General features: G+C 43.6%; 1 protein-coding gene and 1 long non-coding RNA gene across 3 annotated transcripts in view; both read right to left on the bottom strand.

Moving 5' to 3' along the window:
* The window catches only part of LOC135554772 (uncharacterized), a 100,030-nt gene extending 94,410 nt beyond the window's left edge, over positions 1 to 5,620 (bottom strand). The window contains exon 1 of the long non-coding RNA XR_010457736.1: positions 2,880 to 5,620. This is a non-coding gene — a long non-coding RNA (uncharacterized LOC135554772). The remainder of the gene's footprint in view (positions 1 to 2,879) is intronic.
* Positions 5,621 to 10,025: 4,405 nt separating this feature from the next.
* LOC135554767 (mpv17-like protein) lies at positions 10,026 to 24,065 on the bottom strand. 2 transcript variants are annotated; one of them, XM_064987200.1, is made up of 5 exons: positions 24,003 to 24,065; positions 22,466 to 22,896; positions 22,064 to 22,134; positions 20,491 to 20,520; positions 10,026 to 13,990 (listed from the first exon to the last, which is right to left on the bottom strand). In XM_064987200.1, the coding sequence occupies exons 2-5, from the start codon at positions 22,785 to 22,787 to the stop codon at positions 13,757 to 13,759; spliced, it is 657 nt and encodes a 218-aa protein (XP_064843272.1). In that variant the 5' UTR covers positions 22,788 to 22,896; positions 24,003 to 24,065; the 3' UTR covers positions 10,026 to 13,756. The 2 variants fall into 2 exon arrangements, with proteins under 2 accessions (XP_064843272.1, XP_064843271.1); XM_064987199.1 differs by lacking the exon at positions 24,003 to 24,065 and adding an exon at positions 23,887 to 23,940.
* Between the last annotated feature and the right edge of the window lie 1,342 nt (positions 24,066 to 25,407).

Below are 25,407 nucleotides of genomic sequence, written 5' to 3'. Positions count from 1 at the left end.
CCTGTCCATTTTGTTATGAGCCAATCCATTTTGTTATGAGCCTGTCCATTTTGTTATGGGCCTGTCCATTTTGTTATGAGCCAATCCATTTTGTTATGAGCCTGTCCATTTTGTTATGGGCCTGTCCATTTTGTTATGGGCCTGTCCATTTTGTTATGAGCCTGTCCATTTTGTTATGAGCCTGTCCATTTTGTTATGAGCCTGTCCATTTTGTTATGAGCCTGTCCATTTTGTTATGGGCCGAGCCTGTCCATTTTGTTATGGGCCGAGCCTGTCCATTTTGTTATGGGCCTGTCCATTTTGTTATGAGCCTGTCCATTTTGTTATGAGCCTGTCCATTTTGTTATGAGCCTGTCCATTTTGTTATGAGCCTGTCCATTTTGTTATGAGCCTGTCCATTTTGTTATGAGCCTGTCCATTTTGTTATGAGCCTGTCCATTTTGTTATGAGCCTGTCCATTTTGTTATGAGCCTGTCCATTTTGTTATGAGCCTGTCCAGTCCATTTTGTTATGAGCCTGTCCTGTCCATTTTGTTATGAGCCTAGTCTAGCCTGTCCATTTTGTTATGAGCCTGTCCAGTCCATTTTGTTATGAGCCTGTCCAGTCCATTTTGTTATGAGCCTGTCCAGTCCATTTTGTTATGAGCCTGTCCAGTCCATTTTGTTATGAGCCTGTCCAGTCCATTTTGTTATGAGCCTAGTCTAGCCTGTCCATTTTGTTATGATCCTGTCCAGTCCATTTTGTTATGAGCCTGTCCATTTTGTTATGAGCCTAGTCTAGCCTGTCCATTTTGTTATGAGCCTAGTCTAGCCTGTCCATTTTGTTATGATCATGGCCTGTCCATTTTTAAAAGCAGCCCAGAATATTTCAGTCACTATCTCAGAGGATGTGGGCCAGAAAATAGAGGTTGCGGTTATGCAATGATCTTTGCCTATCCATGTGTTGTCAATGACATACGAGGAGACCATGCATTCCTAAACATATTGTTGAAACTGTTTGGGGACACTGCAGAGACTGCATGCCTGTTTAGTGGGGGCAGATGTCTCCACCTGTAGCTGAATGGAAGAAACTACAGATAAAATTGAATATAGCATTCTGACAAGATTATTTTTGGACCATTTCAATGAAATAATGAGAACTCTCCAATACCTTTAACTTTAAATCCCTTTATTTTGCCCACTGTTAATCTCTCCATTTATACAATGGGGGTCTTTCCACAAACCATCGTAAGAAAATGTGCTACTCATGTTATGACCAAGGCATTTCCATTCTTTTCACGGATCATCATTGTAGTCAAAACACACTTGGATCATCATTATAGTCAAAACACACATTTGGTTCATCATTATAGTCAAAACACACACTTGGATCATCATTATAGTCAAAACACACACTTGGATCATCATTATAGTCAAAACACACACTTGGATCATCATTATAGTCAAAACACACACTTGGATCATCATTATAGTCAAAACACACACTTGGATCATCATTATAGTCAAAACACACACTTGGATCATCATTATAGTCAAAACACACACTTGGATCATCATTATAGTCAAAACACACACTTGGATCATCATTATAATCAAAACACACACTTGGATCATCATTATAGTCAAAACACACACTTGGATCATCATTATAGTCAAAACATACACGGTTCATCATTATAGTCAAAACATACACAGATCATCATTATAGTCAAAACACACACTTGGATCATCATTATAGTCAAAACACTCACGGTTCATCATTATAGTCAAAACACACTTTGCTTTTCAACAACAAATTATAAAATCCCAATGTCGATGCATTCATTGGGACAGTTTCAGATGAGCAGTATTGCATTCTCTAGGGCCCTGTCCAGAAACATCACAAACAGCCCAGAGGCCTAGGCCACAGAGAGTAGACAGTAGGCCTTCTCTAGGGCCCTAGGCAACAGAGAGTAGACAGTAGGCCTTCTCCAGGGCCCTGTCCAGAAACAACACAAACAGCCCAGAGGCCCAGACCACAGAGAGTAGACAGTAGGCCTTCTCTAGGGCCCTGTCCAGAAACAACACAAACAGCCCAGAGGCCCAGACCACAGAGAGTAGACAGTAGGCCTTCTCTAGGGCCCTGTTCAGAAACAACACAAACAGCCCAGAGGCCTAAACCACAGAGAGTAGACAGTAGGCCTTCTCCAGGGCCCTGGCCTAGACCACAGAGAGTAGACAGTAGGCCTTCTCCAGGCCCTGTCCAGAAACACAACAAACAGCCCAGAGGCCTAGGCCATAACTCAGTCATGCGTTGATGTCAGTGGGAGACTAAATGAAAATGTAACATAAATGGAAGTCAGGGTTGAGACCAACCTGCTGACAGCTATCCATTCCTCTCAGAACTACATGAAGTGGTTAGGCCATGGGTAGAGGGGTTAGGGGCTGTTTCTGGACAGGGCCCAGCCAGGTTCTAGGAGTTCAAATATTTTCTTTCCCAGGGGTTGGAGGTCAGCCAAGCAGGGATGTCTGGGTAACTTTGCGCCTTCAGAGATTACCAATGTTATCCTGGTTAATCCACATGCTAACTATCAGCAGGCAGGGCCCCACGCTGTTCTCACTCACCCACTCACTCACAAACAGACGCACCGCGTGCGCACACACACACACCAAGGAAATCTACAGGATCTGCTCTCTCTCTCTCTCTGAATAGAATAGATGATGTTTACACCACAGTAAACCACGACGTCTGGTCTGGGCCACCGTGTGGCATCACCACCACCAGCAGATTAAACAGATCAGTGTCTGTCTTCACCTGTCAATCACAGACGCATGGCACCCTATTCCCAACATAGTGCACTACTTTAGACCGTATTCCCTACATAGTGCACTATTTTTGACCAGGTCCTTGGCACCCTATTCCCTACATAGTGCACTACTTTAGACCAGAGCTCTATGGCACCCTACTCCCTACATAGTGCACTACTTTAGACCAGAGCTCTATGGCACCCTATTCCCTACATAGTGCACTACTTTAGACCAGAGCTCTATGGCACCCTATTCCCTACATAGTGCACTACTTTAGACCAGGTCCTTGGCACCCTATTCCTTACATAGTGCACTACTTTAGACCAGGTCCTTGGCACCCTATTCCCTACATAGTGCACTACTTTAGACCAGGTCCTTGGCACCCTATTCCCTACATAGTGCACTACTTTAGACCAGGTCCTTGGCACCCTATTCCCTACATGGTGCACTACTTTAGACTAGGTCCTTGGCACCCTATTCCCAACATAGTGCACTACTTTAGACCAGGTCCTTGGCACCCTATTCCCTACATAGTGCACTACTTTAGACCAGGTCCTTGGCACCCTATTCCCTACATAGTGCACTACTTTAGACCTGGGTCCTGGTCCTGGGTGCCATTTTGGATGCACTCTTAGTGACCTTCAGTGCGAGAGCAGTTGAGGTCAGAATGAAGTTGTTTAGGTTCACGTCCACCACACTAAGGGCTCAAATCATGGGGTCGCCAGGGATTCCAATATCACAAGGTAAAAGAACACTGCACACTGATTGACTGATGCTCCTGTGTGGTTTATTGAAACAATGTTACAGTGTGTTCCCAGTCCTCACGAGACTCCCATTAGTGACCCTCAGAGACATTTACAGTTGGGACGTTGACGTAGCATTTATACATGACATCACAATATTCTAAAGGCAGCCATGTTGGTTCCCCATGAACATTTCACAGGGAATATTTAAACACGATGCTATATAACTGGATGTCTAGAATTTAGAACAATGTTCAAAGAGTTCTTTAAAAGCTGGCTGAGCTTTTCTTAAATATATGGCTCTGCTGTCCACTTCATTCACCGCCCTTTGACCTCTTCCTACTGCGCAGCACCCTGACTGTGTGATCTATCCAGGTCACGGCAGTGGCACCGCTGTCAGAGTACATTGTGTTCTACCCCAAGCTAGCCTGCGGGCCAATCTGCTTCTGCTCTTCTGCCGACTACTCCTGGAATTGTCATGCCAACAATGACAACGGAGGACCAGGCCAAATCTCAACCAGATCTGGGACCAGGCTGACGCCAAGCGGAGCTGGAACTCACAACGTTGGACCTAATGGGCAACATCGCACGTCACTCGTAGTCAACCGCCAACAGTCTTCGCCAACAGAGCAAGAGATTAGTTTGTCTCTCCATGACAGTTTGCTTCACATCTCAGTGAAGGTGAAAGTCACTGATGAACTCCAGCCAACATGCTACACCAGTGGTCCCCAATCCTGGTCTTAGGAACCCAAAGGAGTTTCCCCCTGAGCACTAATACCCTTCATTCAACTAATCAACAAGCTTTTTATTATTTCAATCAGGTGTGTTAGTGCAAAAACAAAAATGGTTCCCAAGGACCAGGATTGGAAAACACTGACTACTACACCATGTTATGGTGAGCCTTCACTCTGCTAACTACTACACCATGTTATGGTGAGCCTTCACTCTGTCGTCTACTACACCATGTTATGGTGAGCCTTCACTCTGCCGACTACTACACCATGTTATGGTGAGCCTTCACTCTGTCGTCTACTACACCATGTTATGGTGAGCCTTCACTCTGCTAACTACTACACCATGTTATGGTGAGCCTTCACTCTGTCGTCTACTACACCATGTTATGGTGAGCCTTCACTCTGCCGACTACTACACCATGTTATGGTGAGCCTTCACTCTGCCGACTACTACACCATGTTATGGTGAGCCTTCACTCTGCTAACTACTACACCATGTTATGGTGAGCCTTCACTCTGCCGACTACTACACCATGTTATGGTGAGCCTTCACTCTGCCGACTACTACACCATGTTATGGTGAGCCTTCATTCTGCTGACTACTACACCATGTTATGGTGAGCCTTCACTCTGTCGTCTACTACACCATGTTATGGTGAGCCTTCACTCTGCCGACTACTACACCATGTTATAGTTATGGTGAGCCTTCACTCTGCCAACTACTACACCATGTTATGGTGAGCCTTCACTCTGCCGACTACTACACCATGTTATGGTGAGCCTCCACTCTGCTAACTACTACACCATGTTATGGTGAGCCTTCACTCTGCTGACTACTACACCATGTTATGGTGAGCCTTCACTCTGCCGACTACTACACCATGTTATGGTGAGCCTTCACTCTGCTGACTACTACACCATGTTATGGTGAGCCTTCACTCTGCTGACTACTACACCATGTTATGGTGAGCTTTCACTCTGCCGACTACTACACCATGTTATGGTGAGCCTTCACTCTGCCGACTACTACACCATGTTATGGTGAGCCTTCATTCTGCTGACTACTACACCATGTTATGGTGAGCCTTCACTCTGCTAACTACTACACCATGTTATGGTGAGCCTTCACTCTGCTAACTACTACACCATGTTATGGTGAGCTTTCACTCTGCCGACTACTACACCATGTTATGGTGAGCCTTCACTCTGCCGACTACTACACCATGTTATGGTGAGCCTTCATTCTGCTGACTACTACACCATGTTATGGTGAGCCTTCACTCTGCTAACTACTACACCATGTTATGGTGAGCCTTCACTCTGCTGACTACTACACCATGTTATGGTGAGCCTTCACTCTGCCGACTACTACACCATGTTATGGTGAGCCTTCACTCTGCCGACTACTACACCATGTTATGGTGAGCCTTCACTCTGCCGACTACTACACCATGTTATGGTGAGCCTTCACTCTGCCGACTACTACACCATGTTATGGTGAGCCTTCACTCTGCCGACTACTACACCATGTTATGGTGAGCCTTCACTCTGCCGACTACTACACCATGTTATGGTGAGCCTTCACTCTGCCGACTACTACACCATGTTATAGTTATGGTGAGCCTTCACTCTGCTGACTACTACACCATGTTATAGTTATGGTGAGCCTTCACTCTGCTAACTACTACACCATGTTATGGTGAGCCTTCACTCTGCCGACTACTACACCATGTTATAGTTATGGTGAGCCTTCACTCTGCCGACTACTACACCATGTTATGGTGAGCCTTCACTCTGCCGACTACTACACCATGTTATGGTGAACCTTCACTCTGCCGACTACTACACCATGTAGTGTAGTGAGCCTTCACTCTGCCGACTACTACACCATGTTATGGTGAGCCTTCACTCTGCCGACTACTACACCATGTTATGGTGAACCTTCACTCTGCCGACTACTACACCATGTTATGGTGAGCCTTCACTCTGCCGACTACTACACCATGTTATGGTGAGCCTTCACTCTGCCGACTACTACACCATGTTATGGTGAGCCTTCACTCTGCCGACTACTACACCATGTTATGGTGAGCCTTCACTCTGCCGACTACTACACCATGTTATGGTGAGTCTTCACTCTGCCGACTACTACACCATGTTATGGTGAGCCTTCACTCTGCCGACTACTACACCATGTTATGATGAGTCTTCACTCTGCTAACTACTACACCATGTTAGAAACTCAGCAAAAAAAGAAACGTTGCCTTTTTAGGACCCTGTCTTTCAAAGATAATTTGTAAAAATCCAAATACCTTCACAGATCTTAATTGTGAAGGGTTTAAACATTGCTTGTTCAATGAACCATAAACAATTACGAAACATGCACCTGTGGAACAGCCGTTAAGACACTAACAGCTTACAGACGGTAGGCAATTAAGGTCACAGTTATGAAAACTTAGGACACTAAAGAGGCCTTTCTACTGACTCTGAAAAACACCAAAAGAAAGATGCCCAGCGTCCCTGGTCATCTGTGTGAACATGCCTTAGGCATGCTGCAAGGAGGCATGGGGACTGCAGATGTGGCTAGGGCACTGAATTGCAATGGTCGTACTGTGAGACGCCTAAGACAGCGCTACAGGGAGACAGGGCGGACAGCTGATTGTCCTCGCAGTGGCAGACCACGTGTAACAACACCTGCACAGGATCGTTACATCTGAACATCACACCTGCGGGAAAAGTACAGGATGGCAACAACAACTGCCCGAGTTACATCAGGAACACACAATCCCTCGATCAGTGCTCAGACTGTCCTCACAAGGCTGAGAGAGGCTGGACTGAGGGCTTGTAGGACTGAGGGCTTGCAACAACGTCGCCTATGGGCACAAACACAGCCTGTACTCTGTAGTGGGATCGATTTGGAGGTGGAGGGTCCGTTATGGTTTGGGGCGGTGTGTCACAACATCATCGGACTGAGCTTGTTGTCATTGCAGGCAATCTCAACGCTGTGCTTTACAGGGAAGACATCCTCCTCCCTCATGTGGTACCCTCCCTGCAGTCTCATCCTGACATGACCCTCCAGCATGACAATGCCACCAGACATACTGCTCGTTCTGTGCGTAATTTCCTGCAAGACAGGAATATCAGTGTTCTGCCATGGCCAGTGACTAGCCCGGATCTCAATCCCATGGAGCACATCTGGGACCTGTTGGATTGGAGGGTGAGGGCTAAGGTCCCCCAGAAATGTCTGGGACCTGTTGGATTGGAGGGTGAGGGCTAAGGGCCCCCAGAAATGTCCAAGAACTTTCAGGTGCCTTGGTGGAAGAGTGTGGTAACATCTCACAGCAAGAACTGGCAAATCTGGTGCAGTACTTAATGCAGCTGGTGGCCACACCAGATACTGACAGTTACTCTTAATTTTGCCCCTCCCCCTTTGTTCAGGGACACATTATTCCATTGCTGTTAGTCACATGTCTGTGGAACTTGTTCAGTTTATGTCTCAGTTGTTGAATCTTGTTTATGCCCATACAAATTTTTACACATGTTAAGTTTGTTGAAAATCAACGCAGTAGACAGTGAGAGGACATTTCTTCTTTTTTTGTTCAGTAACAAGATACACAGCATTAGTCAACAATCTCACACTGATTGCTTGTTCTGTCATGCTAAAATCTATATATCATTATTATGTTAATGTCCTTTGTGTCTACACTGTGCATGCATGTCGTAGTTCTCCATAATGTATCCCATTGGAATAATATGGTGTAGTATTTGAAGGATAGAGGATTTAGTCTAGGATGTAATCCCCCCGGCTCTTTGTCAGCATTGTACCTTTTAAAGGCAATGTTCCCTTGTCGTGGAGACCGCATTAATGGTCAACAGCATCATTGGGACATGGATTTTAAATGACGCGTAGCTGACAAAGCATGATCATTTGAATCCTGATCTTAGCCTGTGAGGTTTGAGGCTAATATACCTCTGTCTGTACAGGGTCCTGTGTGGCTCAGTCGGTAGAGCATGGCGCTTGCAACGCCAAGCGTCGTGGGTTCGATTCCCGCTGGGACCACCCATATGTAAAAAAGTAGTGGCCCCAGCCGACTTGTAAGTCGCTTTGGACAAAAGCGTCTGCTAAATGGGATATATTAAGTACCTCTACTATAACGGGATAACTTCTACTTGAAGAAAAGGAGGTATGACTTGAGCTTGGATTTTATTTCTCTGTCTATTCATTCAATGTAATGCCATAACACAACTGGTCTATGTAATGCCATAACACAACTGGTCTATGTAATGCCATAACACAACTGGTCTATGTAATGCCATAACACAACTGGTCTATGTAATGCCATAACACAACTGGTCTATGTAATGCCATAACACAACTGGTCTATGTAATGCCATAACACAACTGGTCTATGTAATGCCATAACACAACTGGTCTATGTAATGCCATAACACAACTGGTCTATGTAATGCCATAACACAACTGGTCTATGTAATGCCATAACACAACTGGTCTATGTAATGCCATAACACAACTGTTCTATGTAATGCCATAACACAACTGGTCTATGTAATGCCATAACACAACTGGTCTATGTAATGCCATAACACAACTGGTCTATGTAATGCCATAACACAACTGTTCTATGTAATGCCATAACACAACTGGTCTATGTAATGCCATAACACAACTGTTCTATGTAATGCCATAACACAACTGGTCTATGTAATGCCATAACACAACTGGTCTATGTAATGCCATAACACAACTGGTCTATGTAATGCCATAACACAACTGGTCTATGTAATGTCATAACACAACTGGTCTATGTAATGCCATAACACAACTGGTCTATGTAATGCCATAACACAACTGGTCTATGTAATGCCATAACACAACTGGTCTATGTAATGCCATAACACAACTGTTCTATGTAATGCCATAACACAACTGGTCTATGAAACAGTAAACACAGGTCACACATGTTGAGTACGATATGTGTGATATTAACGCCTCTTATGTAGATTATACAGTAGGGTGGAACTGAGTAAATCCCAATATCCCCGGATTTCTTTCTTATACCCTACAGATTCCAGGAATATTTCAACCGGGATTTGTGGAAAACCTGGGAATTTGTGGAAAATTCCACAGTAAGGTTTGACTTAAGTAAAGAATGTTGCAGATCTTCACTACCTTGATGAGATACAACATTCCTGAACATTCCCCAGACTTCCAATGGTTGGAAAAACAAAAAAAACTGGAATTGGCAAGGAATAAGGAGGAAATCCAGGAATTCTCCAATGGGTATTTCTGGAAAACCTAGGAATTTGGGGTATTTTGCAGCCCTAATGGTATGCATACATCTTGTTCATGGATATATGTACGTTATAAGGTAACCGGGTCGATGGTATTTTGCAGCACTAATGGTATGTCTACCTCTTGTTCATGGATATATGTACGTTATAAGGTAACCGGATTGATGGCAACCTGGTAGATTAAAATAAATAACCTGGTAGATTAAAATAAATAGCCTGGTAGATTAAAATAAATAGCCTGGTAGATTAAAATAAATAACCTGGTAGATTAAAATAAATAGCCTGGTAGGTTAAAATAAATAGCCTGGTAGATTAAAATAAATAGCCTGGTAGATTAAAATAAATAGCCTGGTAGATTAAAATAAATAGCCTGGTAGATTAAAATAAATAGCCTGGTAGATTAAAATAAATAGCCTGGTAGATTAAAATAAATAAATAGACAATTCAAGTAACAGGACAGGGTAGCACTTTATCCTTCGATGGTCAATCTGGAGATGAGTTATACAGCACAGTACCAGTCAACAGTTGGGACACACCTACTCATTCTACGGATTTAATTTAATTTTTAATATTTTTTTTTACATTGTAGAATGATAGTGAAGACATAAAAATCTTTGAAATAGCACATATGGAATCATGTAGTAACCAATGTTGTGTTAAACAAATGACAGCTTTGAACACACTTGGCATTCTCTCAACCAGCTTCATGAGTTAGTCACCTGGAATGCATTTGAAATTAACAGCTGTGCCTTGTTAAAAGTTAATTTGTGGAATTTCTTTCCTTCTTAATGCGTTTGAGCCAATCAGTTGTGTTGTGACAAGGTAGGGGTGGTATACAGAAGATAGCCCTTTTTGGTAAAAGACCAAGTCCATATTATGGCAAGAACAGCTCAAATAAGCAAAGAGATGAGTTGGACAGCAGAGTGAAGGAAAGCCAACAAGTGCTCAGCAAATGTGGGAACTCCTTCAAGACAGTTGGAAAAGCATTCCAGGTGAAGCTGGTTGAGAGAATGTCAAGAGTGTGCAAAGCTGTCATCAAGGCAAAGGGTGGCTACTTTGAAGAATCAAAAATATAAAATATATTTAGATTTCTTTAACATTTTTTTTTGGTTACAACATGATTCCATATGTGTTACATGTCTTCATTATTATTCTACAATATAGAAAATAGTAAAAATAAAGAAAAACCCTTGAATGAATAGGTGTGTCTAAACTTTTTACTGGTAATGTATAAATATATACACACACACACACACAAAAAAAAAACAACAACACAAAAACACAGTTTCTCGGAGTAAGAACTAACTAAATCTAGAGCAGAACATGAAGGGCTCTTGTTACCAACAGAAGGCACAACCGATGGGACATAGAAATTGAGAGCATAGAATAAACACATTTGACATATACATGAACATCAAATACACACCCTGAAGAACCTCTCTACAAATCACAACATCTAACACCTCCTCTCCCCGAGGAACACCCCTGCAAATCACAACATCTAACACCTCCTCTCCCTGAGAAATACCCCTGCAAATCACAACATCTAACACCTCCTCCCTGATGAACATCCCTGCAAATCACAACATCTAACACCTCCTCTCCCTGAGGAACATCCCTGCAAATCACAACATCTAACACCTCCTCTCCCTGAGGAACATCCCTGCAAATCACAACATCTAACACCTCCTCTCCCCGAGGAACATCCCTGCAAATCACAACATCTAACACCTCCTCTCCCCGAGGAACATCCCTGCAAATCACAACATCTAACACCTCATCTCCCCGAGGAACATCCCTGCAAATCACAACATCTAACACCTCCTCTCCCTGGGGAACATCCCTGTAATCACAACATCTAACACCTCCTCTCCCTGAGGAACATCCCTGCAAATCACAACATCTAACACCTCATCTCCCCGAGGAACATCCCTGTAATCACAACATCTGACACCTCCTCTCCCCGAGGAACATCCCTGCAAATCACAACATCTGACACCTCCTCTCCGTGAGGAACATCCCTGCAAATCACAACATCTGACACCTTCTCTCCCCGAGGAACATCCCTGTAATCACAACATCTGACACCTCCTCTCCGTGAGGAACATCCCTGTAATCACAACATCTGACACCTCCTTTCTGTGAGGAACATCCCTGCAAATCACAACATCTGACACCTCCTCTCCGTGAGGAACATCCCTGCAAATCACAACATCTGACACCTCCTCTCTGTGAGGAACATCCCTGCAAATCACAACATCTGACACCTTCTCTCTGTAAGTAATGTGTTCCGTGTCCGACTGTGTTTTCTGGGTTGCCCCAGACGGGATTGATAAAGTTGTATTGAATTGAATCAGTGATGTAACGTCTGTAATGTAGGCCCACTGTACGTGTTGCTGGTATAGTATTAGGTGGAGGTATTAGCCCCACTGTACGTGTTTCTGGTATAGTATTAGGTGGAGGCATTAGGCCCACTGTACGTGTTTCTGGTATAGTATTAGGTGGAGGTATTAGCCCCACTGTACGTGTTGCTGGTATAGTATTAGGTGGAGGTATTAGCCCCACTGTACGTGTTTCTGGTATAGTATTAGGTGGAGGCATTAGGCCCACTGTACGTATTTCTGGTATAGTATTAGGTGGAGGCATTAGACCCACTGTACGTGTTGCTGGTATAGTATTAGGTGGAGGTATTAGCCCCACTGTATGTGTTTCTGGTATAGTATTAGGTGGAGGCATTAGGCCCACTGTACGTGTTTCTGGTATAGTATTAGGTGGAGGTATTAGCCCACTGTACGTGTTTCTGGTATAGTATTAGGTGGAGGCATTAGGCCCACTGTACGTGTTTCTGGTATAGTATTAGGTGGAGGCATTAGCCCCACTGTACGTGTTTCTGGTATAGTATTAGGTGGAGGCATTAGGCCCACTGTACGTGTTGCTGGTATAGTATTAGGTGGAGGTATTAGGCCCACTGTACGTGTTGCTGGTATAGTATTAGGTGGAGGCATTAGGCCCACTGTACGTGTTTCTGGTATAGTATTAGGTGGAGGTATTAGCCCCACTGTACGTGTTGCTGGCATTGCAATAGATGGATGTATTTGTATATGTACAGTAGGCTTAAATTATATAACTGTGCTCCAACGATGCCTCCTCCTTGCCCCTGAGGATATCAATAAAGTTATATTCACTCCTCCTTGCCCCTGAGGATATCAATAAAGTTATATTCACTCCTCCTTGCCCCCGAGGATATCAATAAAGTTATATTCACTCCTCCTTGCCCCTGAGGATATCAATAAAGTTATATTCACTCCTCCTTGCCCCCGAGGATATCAATAAAGTTATATTCACTCCTCCTTGCCCCCGAGGATATCAATAAAGTTATATTCACTCCTCCTTTCCCCCAAGGATATCAATAAAGTTATATTCACTCCTCCTTGCCCCCGAGGATATCAATAAAGTTATATTCACTCCTCCTTGCCCCCGAGGATATCAATAAAGTTATATTCACTCCTCCTTGCCCCCGAGGATATCAATAAAGTTATATTCACTCCTCCTTGCCCCTGAGGATATCAATAAAGTTATATTCACTCCTCCTTGCCCCTGAGGATATCAATAAAGTTATATTCACTCCTCCTTGCCCCCGAGGATATCAATAAAGTTATATTCACTCCTCCTTGCCCCTGAGGATATCAATAAAGGTACGTTCAATCCAACTGATTCAGTTCTCACTATGTGTTTTTTGTAAGGTGTGAGAGCCTGCCCTGGCCTCACATGATGACGTTGTGTTCTCACCCTCTAACCAAGCCCTCGTTCCTTGCCTTGTTGCCCTTGACGACAGGGAGATATAACAACGTTTTGTTGAAATTCAATTGAAATAACATTTTTAGCAGTTCAGTTCTCAGTGCTCAGGTCCTCTTCTGTTTTCTGTTTCCTGAATTGAATCAAATCTCATTGAACCAATTCAGTTCAGTTCTCAGGTCCTCTTCTGTTTTCTGTTTCCTGAATTGAATCGAATCTCATTGAACCAATTCAGTTCAGTTCTCAGTGCTCAGGTCCTCTTCTGTTTTCTGTTTCCTGAATTGAATCGAATCTCATTGAACCAATTCAGTTCAGTTCTCAGTGCTCAGGTCCTCTTCTGTTTTCTGTTTCCTGAATTGAATCGAATCCCATTGAACCAATTGATTTAGTTGCCAGTGCTCTGCTGCTGTTCCTCCTCTTCTTTCTGTTTGTTGCGGGCGAGGTGGGCCTCCCGGGCGGCCTGCAGCCTCTGCTTGGGATACAGGACGAAGGCGAGAGCCACGCTGGCCGTACCGTCCCCGCTCTGCCGGGAGAAACACAGGAAGGTGGCCCACAGGAACGCACAGCAGCCCATGAAGACTGTCCTCAGATACAGAGGCATCAGGATGAAGTTTAGGAACTGGGGAGGGAGGGGGGGGGGGGGAGGGAGGGGGAAGGAGAGGGAGGGGGAGGGAGGGAGGGAGGGAGGGAGGGAGGGAGGGGGGGGAGGGAGGGTGGGGGAGGGGGAAGGAGAGGGAGGGGGAGGGAGGGAGGGGGAGGGGGGGGGAGGGGGAGGGGGAAGGAGAGGGAGGGGGGAGGGAGGGAGGGGGGGGAGGGAGGGTGGGGGAGGGGGAAGGAGAGGGAGGGGGGGAGGGAGGGAGGGAGGGAGGGGGGGGAGGGGGGGGAGGGGGAAGGAGAGGGAGGGGGGGAGGGAGGGAGGGAGGGGGAGGGAGGGTGGGGGAGGGGGAAGGAGAGGGAGTGGGGGAGGGGGATGGAGAGGGAGTGGGGGAGGGGGATGGAGAGGGAGGGGGGGGAAGGAGAGGGAGGGGGAGGGGGAAGGAGAGTGAGTGGGGGAGGGGGTGGAGAGGGAGGGGGGAGGGAGGGAGGGAGGGTGGGAGGGAGGGAGGGGGGGTGGAGAGGGAGGGAGAGAGAGTGGGGGAGGTGGGGGAGAGGGAGGGAGGGAGGGAGGGAGGGAGGGAGGGAGGGAGGGAGGGAGGGAGGGAGGGAGGGAGAGGGAGGGAGAGAGAGTGGGGGAGGTGGGTGGAGAGGGAGGGAGGGAGGGAGGGGGAGGGGGAAGGAGAGTGAGTGGGGGAGGGGGTGGAGAGGGAGGGGGGAGGGAGGGAGGGAGGGAGGGGGAGGGGGAAGGAGAGTGAGTGGGGGAGGTGGGTGAAGAGGGAGGGAGGGAGGGAGGGAGGGAGGGAGAGTGAGTGGGGAAGGGGGATGGAGAGGGAGGGGGTGAAGAGGGAGGGAGAAGCAGAGATAGGGGTGAAGAGGGAGGGAGGGTGGGGGAGGGGGAAGGAGAGTGAGTGGGGGAGGTGGGTGGAGAGGGAGGGGGGGAGGTGGGTGGAGAGGGAGGGGGTGAAGAGGGAGGGAGAAGCAGAGATAGGGGTGAAGAGGGAGGGAGGGAGGGTGAGTGAGTGGGGGAGGGGGTGGAGAGGGAGGGGGTGGAGAGGGAGGGAGAAGCAGAGATAGGGGTGAAGAGGGAGGGAGAAGCAGAGGGAGAGGGTGAAGAGGGGAGAGAGGAAGGGGGAGATAAAAACAGGTGTCAGTTTGAAGTGCCTCAGAAAAGAACACTAGTATTGTATTACAGCACACTGCACATGCACCACTGACTGACAGACCAATGCTGGTTCATAACATGTGACAGGCCAACACCTCACGAGGCTTCTTCTCTCTAAGCTGAGACCTTGAAACTGAGATATATTTCGTTCTCAAAACAAAGGTCTGGGCGTACTGACAAATTGCAGCTGAAGATAGTGAGGATTCATTCAGTCAGTCACTTGCATGAACACAGACATTAGTTATTACAGCACATGAATAGAACACAGACATTAGTTATTAGAACAGAACATGAATAGAACACAGACATTAGTTATTAGAACAGCACATGACTAGAACACAGACATTAGTTATTAGAACAGAACATGAATAGAACACAGACATTAGTTATTACAGCACATGAATAGAACACAGACATTAGTTATTAGAACAGAACATGAATAGAACACAGACATTAGTTATTAGAACAGCACATGACTAGAACACAGACATTAGTTATTAGAACAGCACATGAATAGAACACAGACATTAGTTATTAGAACAGCACATGACTAGAACACAGACATTAGTTATTAGAACAGCACATGACTAGAACACAGACATTAGTTATTAGAACAGCACATGAATAGAACACAGACATTAGTTATTAGAACAGAACATGAATAGAACACAGACATTAGTTATTAGAACAGCACATGACTAGAACACAGACATTAGTTATTAGAACAGCACATGAATAGAACACAGACATAAGTTATTAGAACAGAACATGACTAGAACACAGACATTAGTTATTAGAACAGGACATGACTACAACACAGACATTAGTTATTAGAACAGCACATGACTAGAACACAGACATTAGTTATTAGAACAGCACATGACTAGAACACAGACATTAGTTATTAGAACAGCACATGACTAGAACACAGACATTAGTTATTAGAACACATGACTAGAACACAGACATTAGTTATTAGAACAGCACATGACTAGAACACAGACATTAGTTATTAGAACAGCACATGACTAGAACACAGACATTAGTTATTAGAACAGCACATGACTAGAACACAGACATTAGTTATTAGAACAGCACATGACTAGAACACAGACATTAGTTATTAGAACAGGACATGAATAGAACACAGACATTAGTTATTAGAACACATGACTAGAACACAGACATTAGTTATTAGAACAGCACATGACTAGAACACAGACATTAGTTATTAGAACAGCACATGACTAGAACACAGACATTAGTTATTAGAACAGCACATGACTAGAACACAGACATTAGTTATTAGAACAGCACATGACTAGAACACAGACATTAGTTATTAGAACAGCACATGACTAGAACACAGACATTAGTTATTAGAACAGCACATGACTAGAACACAGACATTAGTTATTAGAACAGCACATGACTAGAACACAGACATTAGTTATTAGAACAGCACATGACTAGAACACAGACATTAGTTATTAGAACAGAACATGACGAGAACACAGACATTAGTTATTAGAACAGCACATGACTAGAACACAGACATTAGTTATTAGAACAGAACATGACGAGAACACAGACATTAGTTATTAGAACAGAACATGACGAGAACACAGACATTAGTTATTAGAACGGCACATGACTAGAACACAGACATTAGTTATTAGAACAGCACATGACTAGAACACAGACATTAGTTATTAGAACAGCACATGACTAGAACACAGACATTAGTTATTAGAACGGCACATGACTAGAACACAGACATTAGTTATTAGAACAGCACATGACTAGAACACAGACATTAGTTATTAGAACGGCACATGACTAGAACACAGACATTAGTTATTAGAACATCACATGACTAGAACAGACATTAGTTATTAGAACAGCACATGACTAGAACACAGACATTAGTTATTAGAACAGCACATGAATAGAACACAGACATTAGTTATTAGAACAGCACATGACTAGAACACAGACATTAGTTATTAGAACAGCACATGACTAGAACACAGACATTAGTTATTAGAACAGGACATGACTAGAACACAGACATTAGTTATTAGAACAGCACATGACTAGAACAGACATTAGTTATTAGAACAGCACATGACTAGAACACAGACATTAGTTATTAGAACAGCACATGACTAGAACACAGACATTAGTTATTAGAACAGCACATGACTAGAACAGACATTAGTTATTAGAACACATGACTAGAACACAGACATTAGTTATTAGAACAGCACATGACTAGAACAGACATTAGTTATTAGAACACATGACTAGAACACAGACATTAGTTATTAGAACCGCACATGACTAGAACATAGACATTAGTTATTAGAACAGCACATGAATAGAACACAGACATTAGTTATTAGAACAGCACATGACTAGAACACAGACATTAGTTATTAGAACAGGACATGACTAGAACACAGACATTAGTTATTAGAACAGCACATGACTAGAACACAGACATTAGTTATTAGAACAGCACATGACTAGAACACAGACATTAGTTATTAGAACAGCACATGACTAGAACACAGACATTAGTTATTAGAACAGCACATGACTAGAACACAGACATTAGTTATTAGAACAGCACATGACTAGAACACAGACATTAGTTATTAGAACAGCACATGACTAGAACACAGACATTAGTTATTAGAACAGCACATGACTAGAACACAGACATTAGTTATTAGAACAGCACATGACTAGAACACAGACATTAGTTATTAGAACAGCACATGACTAGAACAGACATTAGTTATTAGAACAGCACATGACTAGAACACAGACATTAGTTATTAGAACAGCACATGAATAGAACACAGACATTAGTTATTAGAACAGCACATGACTAGAACACAGACATTAGTTATTAGAACAGCACATGACTAGAACACAGACATTAGTTATTAGAACAGGACATGACTAGAACACAGACATTAGTTATTAGAACAGCACATGACTAGAACAGACATTAGTTATTAGAACAGCACATGACTAGAACACAGACATTAGTTATTAGAACAGCACATGACTAGAACACAGACATTAGTTATTAGAACAGCACATGACTAGAACAGACATTAGTTATTAGAACACATGACTAGAACACAGACATTAGTTATTAGAACAGCACATGACTAGAACAGACATTAGTTATTAGAACACATGACTAGAACACAGACATTAGTTATTAGAACAGCACATGACTAGAACACAGACATTAGTTATTAGAACAGCACATGACTAGAACACAGACATTAGTTATTAGAACAGCACATGACTAGAACACAGACATTAGTTATTAGAACAGCACATGACTAGAACACAGACATTAGTTATTAGAACAGCACATGAATAGAACACAGACATTAGTTATTAGAACAGCACATGACCAGAACACAGACATTAGTTATTAGAACAGCACATGACTAGAACACAGACATTAGTTATTAGAACAGCACATGAATAGAACACAGACATTAGTTATTAGAACAGCACATGACTAGAACACAGACATTAGTTATTAGAACAGCACATGACTAGAACACAGACATTAGTTATTAGAACAGCACATGACTAGAACACAGACATTAGTTATTAGAACAGCACATGACTAGAACACAGACATTAGTTATTAGAACATCACATGAATAGAACACAGACATTAGTTATTAGAACAGCACATGACTAGAACACAGACATTAGTTATTAGAACAGCACATGACTAGAACACAGACATTAGTTATTAGAACAGGACATGACTAGAACACAGACATTAGTTATTAGAACACATGACTAGAACACAGACATTAGTTATTAGAACAGCACATGACTAGAACACAGACATTAGTTATTAGAACAGCACATGACTAGAACACAGACATTAGTTATTAGAACAGCACATGACTAGAACACAGACATTAGTTATTAGAACACATGACTAGAACACAGACATTAGTTATTAGAACAGCACATGACTAGAACACAGACATTAGTTATTAGAACAGCACATGACTAGAACACAGACATTAGTTATTAGAACAGCACATGACTAGAACACAGACATTAGTTATTAGAACAGCACATGACTAGAACACAGACATTAGTTATTAGAACACAGACATTAGTTATTAGAACACATGACTAGAACACAGACATTAGTTATTAGAACAGCACATGACTAGAACACAGACATTAGTTATTAGAACAGCACATGACTAGAACACAGACATTAGTTATTAGAACCGCACATGACTAGAACACAGACATTAGTTATTAGAACAGCACATGACTAGAACACAGACATTAGTTATTAGAACAGCACATGACTAGAACACAGACATTAGTTATTAGAACACATGACTAGAACACAGACATTAGTTATTAGAACAGCACATGACTAGAACACAGACATTAGTTATTAGAACAGCACATGACTAGAACACAGACATTAGTTATTAGAACAGCACATGACTAGAACACAGACATTAGTTATTAGAACAGCACATGACTAGAACACAGACATTAGTTATTAGAACACAGACATTAGTTATTAGAACATCACATGACTAGAACAGACATTAGTTATTAGAACAGCACATGACTAGAACACAGACATTAGTTATTAGAACACATGACTAGAACACAGACATTAGTTATTAGAACACAGACATTAGTTATTAGAACACATGAATAGAACACAGACATTAGTTATTAGAACACATGACTAGAACACAGACATTAGTTATTAGAACACAGACATTAGTTATTAGAACACATGAATAGAACACAGACATTAGTTATTAGAACACATGACTAGAACACAGACATTAGTTATTAGAACACAGACATTAGTTATTAGAACACATGAATAGAACACAGACATTAGTTATTAGAACAGCACAAACATGAAACATTCCAGCACCCTATTATGACATCAGATCATCACTTCCGCAGAAGAAGGTGGTTTTCTCTAACAGTAACTAAACCATCATACTGAAATAGAACTGTGTGTGTGTGTGTGTGTGTGTGTGTGTGTGTGTGTGTGTGTGTGTGTGTGTGTGTGTGTGTGTGTGTGTGTGTGTGTGTGTGTGTGTGTGTGTGTGTGTGTGTGTGTGTGTGTGACATTACTGTATTGACACAGCACAGGGTCAACCTGATGTTTATAGTAAATTCCACTGCATGTGTATTAGTTGGTGGGGACATTTCAGAGCATGATGTTATGTCTTCACACAATAAGGTTTATCATCAATACACTGGGATATTTACAGGACAGTCATACACTGTCTATCAACAGCATCCTTATCATTTACCTGCATGAAAGGCCAGTACATGAGTCCAGTCTGAAATTCAAAGAGACAAAATACATGTTAATAATCAAACCAAGTCAAATACAGTATTCCAAGAGCTCCATTCTGGCACAGATCCTTCACATCATAAACTGACGAGCAGGTCTGGTCAGTCTGCCTCTCATGTATGTCTTCCTTCCTTCCTTCCTTCCTTCCTTCCTTCCTTCCTTCCTTCCTTCCTTCCTTCCTTCCTTCCTGTCTGTCTGTCTGTCTGTCTGTCTGTCTGTCTGTCTGTCTGTCTGTCTGTCTGTCTGTCTGTCTGCTCAGTTCATCTCTCTGTTTGTATTTCCTTCATAAAGTGTATTGCGAGACTGTGATAATAAAGCACTTTAAATAAAGCTTGATTATCCACTCATATAACAATCAGAGAATTCTTCCAGCAGCACCCCTCTCTATATGTCCAGATCTATAGATCTACCACTCAGATCAATGGGACCTCTTCCAGCAGCACCCCTCTCTATATGTCCAGATCTATAGATCTACCACTCAGATCAATGGGACCTCTTCCAGCAGCACCCCTCTCTATATGTCCAGATCTATAGATCTACCACTCAGATCAATGGGACCTCTTCCAGCAGCACCCCTCTCTATATGTCCAGATCTATAGATCTACCACTCAGATCAATGGGACCTCTTCCAGCAGCACCCCTCTCTATATGTCCAGATCTATAGATCTACCACTCAGATCAATGGGACCTCTCCCAGCAGCACCCCTCTCTATATGTCCAGATCTATAGATCTACCACTCAGATCAATGGGACCTCTTCCAGCAGCACCCCTCTCTATATGTCCAGATCTATAGATCTACCACTCAGATCAATGGGACCTCTTCCAGCAGCACCCCTCTCTATATGTCCAGATCTATAGATCTACCACTCAGATCAATGGGACCTCTTCCAGCAGCACCCCTCTCTATATGTCCAGATCTATAGATCTACCACTCAGATCAATGGGACCTCTTCCAGCAGCACCCCTCTCTATATGTCCAGATCTATAGATCTACCACTCAGATCAATGGGACTTCTCCCAGCAGCACCCCTCTCTATATGTCCAGATCTATAGATCTACCACTCAGATCAATGGGACCTCTTCCAGCAGCACGCCTCTCTATATGTCCAGATCTATAGATCTACCACTCAGATCAATGGGACTTCTCCCAGCAGCACCCATCTCTATATGTCCAGATCTATAGATCTACCACTCAGATCAATGGGACCTCTTCCAGCAGCACCCTCTAACGTTCTACACTGACCTTTTATTTTATTTCAATGGGGGGAATATGTTCTACCCAGATGTCAGTATTATTTTACAAAGGTTGTTGGGCCTGGAAGAGTTGGGCTCGACTGGCAGTAATAGTCATGCACTGCCGTATCCCTGGCCGCCTGCCCATTGCTGCGCAAAAGCGGTGCCATAATCTGGGTTAATCGGGGTGAGCTCACACCAGGCGGGCGGAAGGTGACTTTCCTTCTCTGCCTGTATGCGTGGGCCGGCCGGCCGGCCTCTCGGTCGTTTCCGGTTCGTTCTGATTTCATCTTACCTTATACGTGTTGAGGAACTTTTCTCTCCAGTCCTCGAAGACGTCGTCTTTATTCTCCAAGAAACTCACTCCTGCAGATGAAGACGCGAGAGAGTACAAATTGTAGGTCAAACTTGTGCCCATTTCACGCATCACGCAAACCTCGTGCATTTTGCACATGACCTTTTGAACGAGTACACGTTAGAGCACTGCAGTCCGTTGATCACATTCAGCATTTACAAATACACACATCCAAGGTTAGGCTATAGGAGAGTAGCCGAACCTCGGCCTATTACCCAATGGACATGAGGCATTGGTCTGTTTCTCTATATAAGGTTATTATATGTAGGACACATTAGAAAATTGTTGTCGGCTACAATAGATACACTTCAATTAAACTTCCCACATTAAAATGCACGTTACCTGTGTAGAAGACACTCGTTGCCAAGGGTGATGCAAAACTTTGGTCCAGGAGCAGTTTGCGGAAGAGCATTCCGGGAGATTTTCCCGGGAAACGGCTTTCCAAAGCCCGCAACCAGAAATAATTAAAGTTTCCATGGAAGCTGATGGCCACTATGGCAACATTTCTGGTGTGTTTCCAGTCCATCTCTTCTCTTTGTGCGATCATCTGATGAACAAAGTCGCCGCCGGCAAACAGGCAGCCATACAGAGTAACGTTGGCAAGCCATGGAAAGCGTTTAACCGCTTCTTTTAATACGGCTTTCCTCATTTTCAACACGTTCATTTTGAACTGCGGTGTTCTACGACAACAGAACAGAGTAGAATATAATCGTGTAGTCCATTGTTGGGTGAAACTTCAAAAGTAAAGTTGTCTTCTGCCTTTCCAAACCCTCCTAGGTGAAGAAACACACACGTTGAGAGAGGCACCGGTCGGTCAGTGGCAGAACAGCGGCCCTGGAGCAGGTTATAGGTTAAGTGCCCTACCCAAGGGCACAATGGCGGGATAGATATTTTAAAGTTCCTCCTATTCACATACTTGGCATGCCAGCTAAATGTAGTCTACGCTTGTATACCTGAGATTGTTATCTGATGTTAGTGAGCAAGCAGAACCCAATACAATACATTCATTTTAGCCAAAAGGTTTAGATGTTACTTCCAACCACTAAAGTGCCGTTACGCATTCTTACATCTGCTTGTTTCAGTGAGAAAGTTAAAAGGCTCCATCACAAACGTCCCACAAGACCGCGTTGTAAACGCACCAAATCTGCCACCATTCCGTTGGGTCTCTTCATTTTGGAATCGAAACAGGATTGGTCCATATTTAGCTCTCCCGTCATAGCTCATCGAGCCTATTTAACGATTAGGACGAAACACATTCTATCCCTATGACGACGGACTCATTTGATAATAGGAAGAGTATCGAAATACGTTACATTTAAAGCATTTCATTCGTCCATTCTAGATCATTCCGTGCCTGTATACCGACCAGTACGGTACAGTATCGGGTTGCCATCTACGAAATCCATCCTCTGCGTCAACCGCTAATCTAGAGGATTGTCCCGTGAGGCGCTCAGATGTATAGCGCGTTTCAACAACTCCACAAATCACAATGACCCCTGTCAGTTTTTAGAGTGGTGGGCATGCGGATTTTAAACCAATCATATGTGTTGTTAATCTGTGAAGCTGCGAGCACTGGACGCCGTACTTCACTTTCACACGCATGTATGGTGGCCGGCGGGTACTTTTACGCACAGCTTGTGTTCTCTCTCTCTCTCATATGTTTGGCATCGGAAACATATATTTACATCGCCAAAGCAAGTGAAAGGGATAATAAATACATGTGAAATAAACAATAAAAAATGAAAAGTAATCATTACACTCACAAAAGTTCCAGAGGAATAGATACACTTCCAATCTCTCTATCGCGCGCACACATAGAACACTCACACAGAGCAATCAACATGTAAAACCACCCATTATTCTGATTGGATAAGCATACCAAGTTGTTGTTTTCTAAGAGGTTTTCTGCCTTCTGTTTTGACAACAGTTTGATTTATAAAACCTTAGAGCTCAAATAAATACAGCGTCTTTGCCGACCTATCATCGATAGGTGGTCTTGAAACGGTATACAGAAGGAGAGCCATTTCTGTCTATCACCACTAGGGGGTGCTCTTGAAACGGTATTCAGACAGAGAGCCATGGCTCTTCATGTGGCCATATACTGTGTATTATTATGTTTTTAGATTGAGATTTTACTGAGATCCCCATTAGCCGACTCCAATGGCGACAATGGCTTGTCTTCCTGGGTCCACACATAACGAAAAAGACATTACAGACAAAAAATACTTTATGATTGACAAACATTTTAAAACGTTAATATGTCGGGGAGAAGGGGTTGTGTTGTGATATGTTGTTTTATTCGTTTAAAAAAAAAGAAACTAATTTAGCTGTTTGTTTGACTACTAATAAAACAAATGTAGACAGAACTGTATGCTATTTTCATATCATAATAATAGCATTGTGTTTTAGTCCACTGATTGATAAAGCCTCATGGTGATGCACCGTCGAGAGCATCTTGACCGTTTGCATCACCGCCTGGTATGGCAACTGCTCAGCATCTGACCATAAGGTCTCTACAGAGGGTAGTGTGAACGGCCCAGTACATCACTGGGGCCAAGCTTTCTGCCACCCAGGACCTCTATACCAGGCGGTGTCAGAGGAAAGCCCATAAAATTGTTAGAGACTCCAGTCATCCAAGTCATAGTCTGTTTTCTCTGCTACCGCACGGCAAGCGGTACCGCTCCTCAACAGCTTCTACCCCCAAGCCATAAGAGTGCTGAACAATTAATCAAATGGCCGCTGGACAATCTACATTGACCCCCTCCATTTGTTTTGTACACTGCTGCTACTTGCTGTTTATTGTCTATGCATAGTCACTTCACCCCTACCTACATGTACAAATGACCTCAACTAACCTGTACCCCCACTCACTGACTCAGTTCCGGTACCCCCTGTATATAACCTCCACATTGACTCGGTACCGGTACCCCCTGTATATAACCTCCACACTGACTCGGTACCGGTGCCCCCTGTATATAACCTCCACACTGACTCAGTACCAGTACCACCTGTATATAACCTCCACACTGACTCGGTACCGGTACCCCCTGTATATAACCTCCACACTGACTCGGTACCGGTGCCCCCTGTATATAACCTCCACACTGACTCGGTACCGGTGCCCCCTGTATATAACCTCCACACTGACTCGGTACCGGTACCCCCTGTATATAGCCTCCACACTGACTCTGTACTGGTACCCCCTGTATATAACCTCCACACTGACTCGGTACCAGTACCCCCTGTATATAGCCTCCACACTGACTCTGTACTGGTACCCCCTG

Source organism: Oncorhynchus masou, chromosome 14 (genome assembly GCF_036934945.1).
Source record: "Oncorhynchus masou masou isolate Uvic2021 chromosome 14, UVic_Omas_1.1, whole genome shotgun sequence".
NCBI classification, from domain to species: Eukaryota; Metazoa; Chordata; class Actinopteri; order Salmoniformes; family Salmonidae; genus Oncorhynchus; species Oncorhynchus masou.
Note: the sequence above shows the minus strand (reverse complement) of the source record. Positions and strands in the feature narration are given on the sequence as shown.